Source organism: Barbus barbus (assembly GCF_936440315.1).
Source record: "Barbus barbus genome assembly, chromosome: 5".
NCBI classification, from domain to species: domain Eukaryota; kingdom Metazoa; phylum Chordata; class Actinopteri; order Cypriniformes; family Cyprinidae; genus Barbus; species Barbus barbus.
The window spans coordinates 31,291,277-31,304,822 of record NC_136733.1 but is presented as its reverse complement, the minus strand read 5'-3'; the positions used below and the strand labels follow the sequence as shown (position 1 = coordinate 31,304,822).

Sequence of the window (13,546 nt, the reverse complement as noted above, 5' to 3'; positions counted from 1 at the left end):
GTTTGCAATCAATTTATTTTAGTAATAATTTAGTCATTTTAATAATTTAGTTTAACTTTTAACTAAATTTATTTAAAAGTACCTAAAATAAATTGTTTGCAACTACTTACCTTAAAAAAAAACTTAATATTTTCAGTGTAGATGGATGCAATTTCGTTTAGCTTATCTTCATCATTTAAAACTGTAAAAACTTTACTGTGCCATAATGCTGTTAAAATGTAACGGTGCATTAATGCTGGAACCAGAAAAGAAATCAAGACACAAATTGTTATTTTTTTAAAAGAATGTATTTAAAAAAAAACTTTCTAAAAAATAAAAAAACTTCCCCAGCTACAAATAAATGCATGCGTGTATATATACATGTGTGTGTAACCATTTATGATGGTTTTTAGCTAATCAGTAATAATCTTTTCTTACAAAAAAAAAAAAAAAAAAAAATACAAAATACTGGCATTAATATATTTTCAACAAAGTGGTCATCCAGTAAGTCAGTGACAATTCTACAACCTTACGTATGTGTTGGGAGGAAAGTGACCTGCACTGATCTACAACAGGAATAATCCCACACACATCTCATTGCTGGACATTCATTTATCAGGTCTGCAAAATGATGGGTCAGCATTACCCCTCCAGTGCTGATAAAGCACTACACACCTACAGCACCCGGCCATTACTAGCCTCATTCATACAGACCACTTCTGAATCAGCTGACTTACAAAGGTCCCAGACGAGTGAACAAGACAACAATTCTGCAATTCACCAAATGCTTCCTATGACAAACTGTTTTGTTCAAACAAAGGCAGTCAGCATCCCGCCATCCTAATCCGAGTCGCTTTTTTCATCTTTAACCATTAGTTTCTTGCCTCTTTTGGGCTCAGGTGTTTGGCCATCCTTCTTCTTGCCCTTAGTGAGTCTATATAAAAAAAAAAAAAAAAAAAAAAAAAAAAAAGAGTTATAAATTATATAAAGAAAATTAATACATGAAATTAAAGATTAGAGTGTATAATACAGGTCCTTTTAAAAAAATTAGCATATTGTGATAAAGTTCATTATTTTCTGTAATGTACTGATAAACATTAGACTTTCATATATTTTAGATTCATTACAACACAACTGAAGTAGTTCAAGCCTTTTATTGTTTTAATATTGATGATTTTGGCATACAGCTCATGAAAACCCAAAATTCCCATCTCAAAAAATTAGCATATTTCATCCGACCAATAAAAGAAAAGTGTTTTTAATACAAAAAAAGTCAACCTTCAAATAATTATGTTCAGTTATGCACTCAATACTTGGTCGGGAATCCTTTTAAATGGAGGCATGGAGGCAATCAGCCTGTGGCACTGCTGAGGTGTTATGGAGGCCCAGGATGCTTCGATAGCGGCCTTAAGCTCATCCAGAGTGTTGGGTCTTGCGTCTCTCAACTTTCTCTTCACAATATCCCACAGATTCTCTATGGGGTTCAGGTCAGGAGAGTTGGCAGGCCAATTGAGCACAGTAATACCATGGTCAGTAAACCATTTACCAGTGGTTTTGGCACTGTGAGCAGGTGCCAGGTCGTGCTGAAAAATGAAATCTTCATCTCCATAAAGCTTTTCAGCAGATGGAAGCATGAAGTGCTCCAAAATCTCCTGATAGCTAGCTGCATTGACCCTGCCCTTGATAAAACACAGTGGACCAACACCAGCATCACTGACTGTGGGTACTTGACACTGGACTTCAGGCATTTTGGCATTTCCCTCTCCCCAGTCTTCCTCCAGACTCTGGCACCTTGATTTCCGAATGACATGCAAAATTTGCTTTCATCCGAAAAAAGTACTTTGGACCACTGAGCAACAGTCCAGTGCTGCTTCTCTGTAGCCCAGGTCAGGCGCTTCTGCCGCTGTTTCTGGTTCAAAAGTGGCTTGACCTGGGGAATGCGGCACCTGTAGCCCATTTCCTGCACACGCCTGTACACGGTGGCTCTGGATGTTTCTACTCCAGACTCAGTCCACTGCTTCCGCAGGTCCCCCAAGGTCTGGAATCGGTCCTTCTCCACAATCTTCCTCAGGGTCCGGTCACCTCTTCTCGTTGTGCTGCGTTTTCTGCCACACTTTTTCCTTCCCACAGACTTCCCACTGAGGTGCCTTGATACAGCACTCTGGGAACAGCCTATTCGTTCAGAAATTTCTTTCTGTGTCTTACCCTCTTGCTTGAGGGTGTCAATGATGGCCTTCTGGACAGCAGTCAGGTCGGCAGTCTTACCCATGATTGCGGTTTTGAGTAATGAACCAGGCTGGGAGTTTTTAAAAGCCTCAGGAATCTTTTGCAGGTGTTTAGAGTTAATTAGTTGATTCAGATGATTAGGTTAATAGCTCGTTTAGAGAACCTTTTCATGATATGCTAATTTTTTGAGATAGGAATTTTGGGTTTTCATGAGCTGTATGCCAAAATCATAAATATTAAAACAATAAAAGGCTTGAACTACTTCAGTTGTGTTGTAATGAATCTAAAATATATGAAAGTCTAATGTTTATCAGTACATTACAGAAAATAATGAACTTTATCACAATATGCTAATTTTTTGAAAAGGACGTGTATGGAGAGATATATATATATATATATATATATATATATAGATAGGTGTCGAATGAGCTCTGTTGACAGTGATTGTGTAATTACTGTAGGGCTGTCACGATTCAATTAAATTTGAGTACTCAATTAAATAAAAATAAAATAACTGAAGTTTTCCCGTGTTGATTAACTGGCAAAATACCAGAAATGGCGCATTCCAAGGACGAGAACCAATGAAAAGTATTATTAGACCATCTTCTAAGGCTGCATTAAATACCAAGACTAGGGTCGTGCGATAAATTGAAATTTATGCCTGCGATGTGGACGCGATATTACTCTGTTCCAGAGCATATGCATGACTGCCAGCCTTGAGTGGCGGTCTTACCAACCAATAGAGTGAGCGCACCTCCGTTCTCCCCGATCAGCACTGCTCTAGCCAACTGCGTAAACGCCCACCATTTAAAAAGGGTCAGATCGAAAGTTAGGCAAATTAAAACTAAAGAAAAATGTATGTAACTTCAAGCAACGAACAAAAAAGGTAATTTGCAAGAGCTGCGTCACAACGCATATCAAGAGCTCCATTATCGGTTCTGCTTTCAGTACTGGAGAAAATAAGATACATTTTTAGATGTTTTTATTAGTAGGCTACATGAACGTTATCTTACACATCTTATCTCCCCAACAGATTAATTTGAAATAAGTTTATAATGCATGCTCGCTAATTCAGAAGACCCCGCACACAGCCCGTGTCTCTGAATGCTTCTTATACTCACTCCGCGTCTCCCCGACGAGCCGTTTACACTTGCCACACACACGCAGCCTGTCTCATAATGCTCTTTTATACTCACGGTCTCGCGCCCGGTTCTGCTCCGCAAGTCTCTCACGAGCGCATCTGGCAATGTGGACGAGGCCTGACGAACACGCGCAACCCTGTGTTAACTCGCGCCTGGCTCCGCGTTTAAAACGAATGTAAATTAAGCCTAACTGCTTACCAATTTCACAGGGATGAAATGAAACACTCAGCACATTTCCCACTTGTTCTTGAAATCCCAAATACTTAAAAATGAATAAATCAGCCTGTGTAACATGTAATACTTTAATAATTGACTAACGAAATACAGTTCTTTATTTATATATAAAAAAATAAACAAATCTTTCCTGTGAAATTCAGTAATTCTGTAAAAGTAGTAATAGCATTATAATTTTCCCTGCAGAACCCCCCCCAAAACACAATAGAAAATTTAAAGGGTTTAAGGGTTATAATGGGAATTGTATTGGTTTTAATGTAAACTATAATGGTGTCTACTGGTATTTGATGCATTCTATTGGTGGTATGTAATCTAGCAGATGGCAACCAATAGAACAACAGTAATTCCTATTGGAATAATGCCGAAAACAAAAAGGAATTTTGTATTGGTTTTTATGGAAACTACAAGAATTTCTGTGATGGTTTCTATTGTAGTTTTTTTTCAGCAGGTAACGATACTCATACTGCGCTGTACATTATTGACAATATTGAGCTGAAGCTTGAAATTTGCAAAGTTAAAAATCGCAATGTCCAAAAAAACTAAATCGCAATTACATATTTTCCCCAAATCGCACAGCCCTAAAACCAAGACCATTTAAAATCATAAAGCATAGTGCTATTGTGAATTCACAAAGGCAACGATTCAATTAAATATATGCCCTGTGGGTTTAAGATGTGGTTTATTTGTATGCGTTACGGGCATCTCGGAGCGGCTCCGTTCACAGGAAGTGCTGCTCCTCACAAACAATTATCATTTTCATGCATGGACTGTCTCAATCTTTGCATATGCTGAATGTTCATCTGTGAACAATGTGCACCATTCTATCAGATTTATAAGGTAAATCATTTATAAACCTATGCCAACAAAGGAGAATACTAGGGCTGTCGCGATTCGTCGATTGTTAAAAATCATCGACTTTTTTGCTTGCGTCGACTAACCGACAAAATACCGGAAGTGGTGCATTTCACGGACGAGAATCCATTAAACACATTATTAGACTGTTTTCCAAGGCTGCATGATATATTAAACCCATTTAAAAATCACAATTAAACATAATTGTGAATTCACAAACGCTATGATTGAATTAAATAATTATGTGTGATGCAGTTTTAATACAGTATGCGTTTTACTTCTTTCCATGCGTGTAGTTTAAGTACGTGCATCTCACAGCGGCTCCGTTCACAGTAGTTTCACAGAAACTGTTATCATTTGCATGTGTGGAGCGTCTCAAACTCCATCTCTGCATGTTGTCGTGAGTTTGGGTTTATTATAACGTTCATCTGGGAACGCAACATGCGCCATTTCATCAGGTAAATGTAAGGTAAATAATTTATAAACCTACGCAAACACTGGAGAATACATTGCGGTTTCAAAATCAAAGCTCAAACCCTCACTCTGAGTTTAAACGTTTTGATGTCCACATATTCATTTAATTACAGTGCTATAGCATTTCTGTCCTAAAGAAATGGCCAAATATTAAAGATTAAGTGGTCATTTGAATTAAATGGTCTTTGGTCAATATTAAACAAGGATTAGATCGCACAGTAATGTGTAAAAACAATCGTCAGGCCGTTGGCGCCCCCTGTAGGCCTTTGTTGTAATGCGTAATCTACATTAGCTCTATAATACATTACGCATTTGAACAGTTTTGTTCAATAAAACCATATGATTTCTTGCTTTTGATACTTTAATTGAGTTTTACAGTTTTATCTGTACCAAATTCTGTTTTCCATTATTTTCTGGATTCTATTTAAATTGTTCCATTCAATTTTAATAATCAAAAGCATCTCCAATTAATTGATTTTATATTAAAGTATTTTTTTATTATTTTTTTCTATCTCAGAAATACTGCACATTTACAATTTTCACCTAAATAAATTCTGGTAAATAATATTTCTGGTAAATACTCCTTTAAAAAGTGTTTGATTAAAATGTTATTATTAGTAGACTCGAACACGTGGATATGTTGTCATTCTTACACTATAATACTGAACTTTGATTTCAGTGATTTGGACTATGAGATGGGCACTTGCTTCTTGCACTCTGTTGCACTTTCTTGTTCAAGATTTGTGCCAGTGCATGGTCTGTGCTGCTCCAAAACGTATGCTCTGCTCCATGCATAAAGTGCGCGCTGCAGAGCCGCCGCACAGTGCAGCAGGAGTACGATTTCTAAACATGTGAAGAGAGTGAGAGAGGCACTTTCAATGAGTGCTCTTTGGGAGCAGAGCCTGGTTTATACTCGCCGCGTCAGCACCAGAGGCAAAAATGACGCGAATACTGAGGAAAGGATGGTGGACGGGATGGAGGATTTGGTTTTCAAGTGAAAGTAAAATAAAAGACTGCTGCTTAAACCAGAGAAGGTGAACATCTTGGTTTTGTCTTTGCTGTTTATCTCACGTTACGCTATGGAGGCTCTCTTTAAAATGTTCTTTATTTGATTCCTGTGTTTGCTAAACGTTCTGGTGTAGCCTATGCCATGCCTCGTCTTATTCGTTTATGTTAATTACATTATATAAGTTAGTTTGTAGCATACGGTTTTATTATTGTTGTACTTTTTAGGCTTGCTGTGATAGACGGTGTTGGCGGTGATACCGGTCTTAAGCTGCAACACCGGTTACATCACTTGCCCACCGCGGCACCGTCCCACACCGTCGTTTAGATTTTTTTATAGTAATAAAATTCATTTAGTTCAGTTAGAGGACACTACAATTAAAACTGAATGTGGCAGCTCAATGCAGCGCACCGAACGAAACAAAAGTCGTGCATCACAGATCAGATTTCATTTATCACTTGAGGAGAGTGAGTTGAGCTGACTAACAAGAAGAGTGAGGTGAAAGAGACAAGAAAATGGTGGAAGAGTTTCAAAACAAAATGTGAAAGCACCCGTTTTAAAAATATTTTGGATTTTGAAAAGCCTGTTGATTTCTGCCATTAATCTACGTGATAGTGGATTTTTAAACATTCGTTTCTCATTTATTTGGTTCCACAGTATTTGCTGATTTTTATTAAAAAAAAATTTTCATTATTTTGCATCAAGGTATTCTTATTCGTTTTGCTAATAAACATTCTCATAATTATTTGTTCCTCATTCTTTACTGATTTTTAGTTTTGTATACCTACTTAAACTTTGTGTAAATTATTTTTATTAGGCATGGCATGGTGTACTTTTATTCATTTTGTTAATAAAAGTTCTATGTTCTACGTTGTATTTTGTTGTTGCTTGAATTCAAGCAATTGATGCCGAATTACTGCTGAATTTAAAAGTAAAATGCGCACAATGCTTTTATAAGCTATTTAGGCAAAGGAAAGTGAGGGAAAGAGGGAAAACTAAAAACAAACAACTGCTTGATATGGAACTGCCGCAAATTTAAAAGTGAAAGAAAAATGCGCATGGTGCTTTTTCAAACTAGGCTATTTAAAAGTGAAGGAAAGATCGATGCATTTCTTACAGATTTATGCTCATTCGAAATCGGATACAGATGAAAGATTACATTTGTTTGAATGCATTATTGAGAGAGCGATTGTGTGTGAATAAGTGTTGTTTAAATCATGCTTTCAGGTCAAAATATTCAGTATCTAGAAGGAATAAAAATTCCTTGAGAACTATAACTTCCCGCTCATGTCCATTGCCGTCATTCACATTCTTTCTGATTTCAGTGATCCTTCTCCATCAAGCTAGCTAAATATTTAAAACTTGTTAATTCTTGCTAAATATGCAGTTATATTACGGCCAGGTCATTGGCATGAATTGTACTCGTGATGGAGCGCTCTTGAAGTGAGTGAAAACCACGTTGCTCTTACTTTTAAAAAATCCGCTCCTCGCTCCATTCAAAATCACACCGCTCCACTCGCATAGCATACTCTGGTTGTGAGTAGGCTAACTGTTGCAGTCATGACAGATCTATTTCAGAACCAGCCGCTATCAAAATCTGGCTGCGGGGCCTGTTGCCGACCACTGCCGTAAAGTATTAAAAATAGGCACCCTCTGCAGGCATTTGAAATAAAACAATGTACATAAGTTATGATTATATTGTTGTATTACATTAGTCTATGTATTTTAATACTTGTGTTCAATAAAAGCAAATGATTACTTTTGATATTTTATTTGAACCAATTATTATTGCCTCATTGCTATTATATATGTATTTTAAATCAGATTATATATGCATTTTAAATCAGATTAGGTCTATTTCTATTACTACAAAAAATTATCCGATTACTCAAATTATTCTCAGAATAATCCACCGATCACGCGGTTACCAAATAATTATTAGTGACAGCCCTAAAAAAGACCTTTGTGCAGGGTGTAGTTGTGGCATATCACCACTTACAATTTTTGGCGGTATCTGTCCATTTCAGATGGAGGCACCACGTCGCTCAATTCCAAACTGTCGTTAATCTTCTTCAACATCTCATATCTCTCTTTACCCCTCACCTGCATGAAGAGAAGGCTAATCTTAAAAGTCATGCAAACACAAACTACACTTTGTTAAAGGTCTTAGCCAACCATATTTGCAGTACACAATACCATTTAGAAAGCACAAGCTAGATTACTACACTAGCACCTTTCATACAGTGGAATTTACCCCTCAATCAAACCAACTACCATTTCCATGAAAATCACAGGAGCATGATTAAAAAAAAAAAAGACACAGGAAGGTGCATGATCACCTGCAGCGTATAAATCTCTTCATCACTGCTCCCGCTCAGTTTGGCCTTTTTACTGCCCTCAGGTCGAGGCACAGATGAAGTTGAGTCTTTCGTCAAACCTGTCAGATCAGATTCACATTACTATGACATTTTAAAGAAATTAGTAATTTTATTCAGCAGTGTGGAATCTAATTTAATTTATTTCATACACTCACACACATGAAAACTTACTACGTTTATTAGCAGAGGGGATCTTGTCCAATGTTTTGGTCTCCTGGTCTTTCCTGAAGTTGCTCTCTTCAGTTTTTCTGTCTCTGCCTGGGCACGCGCACACACGTACCTCGAAAGACCTGCGGCCCAGCAACTGACCGCTGCAAGACAAGAATAAAACCAGATTTGATGACCCTTGGTATCCAGATTGGAATACAAATCACTAACAGAGGAATCAAAGATGGACGACTCACTCATGAGTCTCCAGACTGATGATTGTGAGGATGGGTCGGCGATTCATCCCACCCATGCAACTGCTGTTGCACATAAAATTGTACAACACCGTTGTAAACTCCGCTCCCAGCTGCAAAAAAAAGCACAGGAAAAAGTGATTTACAACTTGCAACAGACAAACATTAATACATTTGCAATTAAATGATTTAAATGATATAGATCAAAGTACTGAGACTGACTTGAGGAACTTCGTAGGGAACCACCACACTGTGCCTCGAGTTGACATCATCCTCCCTGTAAAGAGCACGTGAGTTTCCTTCCACTCGGATCAAGTGAGCCGCAGGAGCCAATCCTGAGGAGGGAGTAAAGAGGCTTTTAATTGCTTTTAGTGGAACTTGTACCAGTATAGCTAGTGTTTTCCTGTATAATGGTGTAAGATTGGATGAGAAACAGCGCATCTATACCATCACCATCTGGGGTTCTCTCATGGTGGGGACATCGACGGACCACCTCAGCCACGTGTTCGGACTTCTTATAGATGGCTGTGGCTCTGATCACCGAGCCCTGGGGAGGGGCAGCGTCCACCACCATCTGAACTGGACAAGTTTTCGCCAATTGGCAAAACAGTTTATTCAGATCAGATGAGTACTGAAATCAGAGAGAAAGAAAAGGCGCTTTTGGTTCATATAAACAAGTCACACGTTGAAAAAAATATTAATGCATCACAGAAATTAGTATTAGCAGTAAATCACACAAGTCAACAGAACATTCGCAACATTTATGTTACTGACAATGCTGACTGATATTAGGGATGGGTTAAGATGACTAACTAGCAGTCCAACAACTGACTACTAGTTGATCAGTAAGATCAGCTACTTTAACTAGAATTTTGGTGCATTAAAGTGGACGTCTTGAAGAGAGGTTTTAATGGACTGACAGTGTGCTAACAATAACAAATAAATTAATCTCCTTTAAAACACCACCACTACAGGTGAAGCACATTCACAGTAACAATAAACATGCTAATTTTGAAAATATGTATTTAACATGTTATAAATATTATAAATTAACACTTAATACGAGTTTCTTATTGCAGAAAAAATACATACAATGAAAATTATAATAAAACAAATGTTTTATCTAACCTAGTACATTAAACAGAAGCACAGAAAGATTTGTAAGTGTCAAAAGTCTTTACTACAAAAGCTTACAGATCTTGAAAAAAAAAAATTAAGTTAAAACATTTATTAGTAAACTGATCGGTTTTAAAATATTATAGAAATTATATAATGTATCACATTCAAATTTGAGCTTTTGAAATTGTATTGTCCTCTTACCATCCAGACAATGTGCAGTCATGTAGTTTCTCACAGGATCTGAAACACACCAGTTTGACTATCTTGCACTATAACAGCCTAAAATTCTACTCTGTTTTACAGGATGCACCTCTCCCTCCAATGGTTAGACTGAACATTTTGGGATGCCAAACCTCCCTGCCCTGTCTTGTAGACAGCCTGTAGAACCTGACACTCCCCTCCCCCACTGCTCAATGAGGACAAGTTCAGACATGTTCAAACTCCATAGATATGGCTTATTAATAAAACACTGCTGCTCAAAAAAAAAAAAGGCAAAAAGCAAAAACTAAAATTAACATGGAGATTTCACTGATTACAGGACTAAATAAAATACAAGTACTGTCAGATTTAATAATGTTAAACAGCTAAAAACAACAGAGACAGACAAAGCTAGACGTATGACTCATTACTAATGTAAATGGTAGTGTACTCTGAGAAGTAGGTGAAAGCTTCTTTGACTGACAACAAATGCAGTCATATCTTCTGCCATGCAGCCATCTTAGAGCAAGACCTCTTTCTACATACTGGACAGTCACAATAGTGTGTTTTAAACTATATTTACTCAAATACACAGCCAAGCTACAGAAGCTATAGCTTTTTTCCAAATGTAGCTTTCTAATAAGCCTGCCATTGTACACAATGACTGAATTATTTTTCTCTACTGTAAGTCGCTCTGGATAAAAGCATCTACTAAATATGCCTAAGTGTAAATGTAAGCCAGTCACACAGCCATTCTTTCTGCAACCTCTCCAAACTAAAATATATATATGGCATCATATCTAATAAACTTAATAGTCTTGCTAGAAAAATTTGGATTTGAAAGGTCTGAAACACAGAAGCACAACAGACTAAAGAGAAAAACAAATTTGGTGAGGGGTGGGAGGCGGTGGGGCCACACTTTTTTTTTTTTTTTTTTTTAACCCCAATGATACCAGAGAAGTTTTTGGCGCTACACATGAGAACATGCCCATTCATGTCTCCTTCACGCAATGCAATAAGAAACTGCCAAATTCAATTTCTTATTTTCAGATGTTAGCTAGACAAGCTGAATGACCACAACAGCTCCTACACCTGAGTAGCGAATACACAAAAGATGGGAATTCTGAAGTATTATTAAGGACCGGAACGAAGGAGGTGATGGAGAATGAATGACATCTCGCAGTATCCTGGCTACATTCCGATTCAGCGCTCACCAGAATGACAATTTGATTTTCTACATGACCTCAGGTACAAGTGCATCTATGTACATATTTTAACTACTACATAATAATGTTAGTTCACTACCAACTGTCACTAACTTTTAACTAGATATTACCACTAACACTTATCTACACTCTCTAGAAACCATTTTACTTCCAAACAGAATATGTAAATAAAAGCCAATAGCAATAATATGAAACTACCAAACTGATTTTTCATTTATTTAGGATGCTAGTATATAGTAATATGAGATTAGAGGAATTATATTGGTGATCGAGTACACTAATGGGGTAGTACAATAATGGAGTACACTTATGGGGCAGTCGTGGCCTAATGGATAGAGTCGGACTTGTAACCCGAAGGTTGTGGGTTCAAGTCTCAGGTCCGGCAGGGATTGTAGGTGGGGGGAGTGAATAACCAACACTCTCTCCACCCTCAATAGCACGACTGAGGTGAGACCCTTGAGCAAGGCACCAATGGGTTAAATGGAGAGCACAAATTCTGAGTATGGGTCCCCATACTTGACCACACACCACTTCCCTTTCCCCCTTATATAAAACCATTCCTTATTTTACGCAAGTTGAGTACTGTATGCATGGATGTATGTGTGTATTTTTAACTTACAGTGCAGGTCACAGATTTGGCAGTGCCAGATTGTGGGAACCCCAGTTTGAAGCCATGTTCCCCAGGATAATCAGTGGCAACAGGAACAGAGGCGGTCAGAGGGGAGGTGGACGGCTGAGGCTGGTCAGTCAGCACATTGTCGAAGATATCTGGATCGAAGGAGCTCGGAAGATACTGCTGAAACACAAGAGTACAGCACTGAAAAACAAGTATGAATACCAGAGGGAGGGTATGTGTGGATATACATGCTTTTTAAAAATACCTCATCATTGAACAATTCCCAGCGAGTGCCAGCTTCTTGAGTGGAACTGAGACAAATTGGGAGAGAGATAGAGAATTAATTTAGCATGAAACCAATAAAGCACACACAATATACACAGAGTACTGATGCACAATGACAAGTTCAAGAGATCTTGACCAACCAAAAATAACCCAAAACTTATTACAGAAACCTGACATAATATTGCCTGCACTTATATAAAACTGAAGATATGACCAACTCCGGATCTCTGTTGCAAACTTACATGAGGTTTCTCTCCCACAGGTCAGCAAATTCTTGACTTTCTGCCATGGCTTGTTTTAGATTCGCAAAACTACAAATATAACACAAAACTTTCAGTCAGCTCAGCACCTGAAGGAAAATATGATGAAAATACACCAACTCGCTCGATATTTTTCAAACGGTTCAGCCTCTTTACGAAGCGCGCTAACTTTCAAATTAAACAACCAAAATCATTTTTGTAAATAGTATCGCGAAAAGTTTTAAGGGCCGTTTTAAATCAAGTGACAGCTAAATGGAAACATTCATATACGCGTTCTTTCTATGAGCCAAGTTTCGAAAATACCGCTTAGCTAACTTGCTAATATGTTTTTACAAGCTTATCGCATATTTGTAGATGCCGTGAAGAAAAAACATTCAGACGTCAAAGAAAGATTTCTTTAAAAGACACAATAAGTTAACGTGTTACATTACAAACATATTTTATTTATACATTTTCGACTGCTAGCTAACAAGCTAGCCTGCTTCACGACTGTGACATTTCGATAACGTTTAAAGCGCCGTTGGGCCTCTGAGTTTCCGCTCTTGTTAATTCATTAGTTTTATTCAAAATTTTTAATATCAGTTTTTATCGCATTGACGTCAACTCGTTAGAATAACAATATCTGCATGCATAAAGTAATATTGTACTCTAAATCCCGACTTTAATGCACGAAATAGTTTCGAATCAAACAATGTTTAAAAAAATATATATATTTACGAATCAGCACAATTGTCTGTTACCTTGCGATAATTTACTCCTCCGACCTCCTCTCCCCAAACGGTTTTCACGTTACTCTTGCGGTGATGAGTTCCGAGCGACTCACCCAAGGGCCAAAACAACAACATAAAAATGAGCTTCTTACAAACCCAAAGCTAAAGCCACGCGCGGAGTTTGAGGGGATTCCCCTACAGGAGGAGTCTGCTGACGTCAGCGTCACCTGACTGACTTGAAACCGAGAAAGGAAAAAAAACAAAAAAAAAAGGGCACAAAATTAATGATTTTTAATAGACGACTTAACATTTCGTTCGCATTTTTGTTTGAATTTTAAATAGATCTAATATGTTACCGAAAACCTGACACGCTATTACAAAAGGAGCGAAATCTGCACAATGAGGAAGCTGTTTGAAATATCCAGTCCAGAGCGATGCAT

At 37.6% G+C, this 13,546-nt stretch overlaps 1 protein-coding gene across 14 annotated transcripts; it reads right to left on the bottom strand.

Annotated features, from left to right (window-relative positions):
* Positions 1-277: 277 nt before the first annotated feature.
* On the bottom strand, positions 278-13,312 carry LOC306870289 (cellular tumor antigen p53). Of its 14 annotated transcripts, XM_079417465.1 has the most exons (12): positions 13,137-13,312; positions 12,379-12,447; positions 12,117-12,162; positions 11,855-12,028; positions 10,013-10,051; positions 9,140-9,323; positions 8,915-9,027; positions 8,696-8,805; positions 8,463-8,602; positions 8,253-8,350; positions 7,913-8,016; positions 278-913 (listed from the first exon to the last, which is right to left on the bottom strand). In XM_079417465.1, the coding sequence occupies exons 5-12, from the start codon at positions 10,013-10,015 to the stop codon at positions 820-822; spliced, it is 846 nt and encodes a 281-aa protein (XP_079273591.1). In that variant the 5' UTR covers positions 10,016-10,051; positions 11,855-12,028; positions 12,117-12,162; positions 12,379-12,447; positions 13,137-13,312; the 3' UTR covers positions 278-819. The 14 variants fall into 14 exon arrangements, with proteins under 14 accessions (XP_079273591.1, XP_079273596.1, XP_079273598.1 ...); XM_079417470.1 differs by lacking the exon at positions 10,013-10,051 and having other exon boundaries at positions 11,855-12,031; positions 13,137-13,305; XM_079417472.1 differs by lacking the exon at positions 10,013-10,051 and having other exon boundaries at positions 9,146-9,323; positions 11,855-12,031; positions 13,137-13,305.
* Positions 13,313-13,546: the final 234 nt, after the last annotated feature.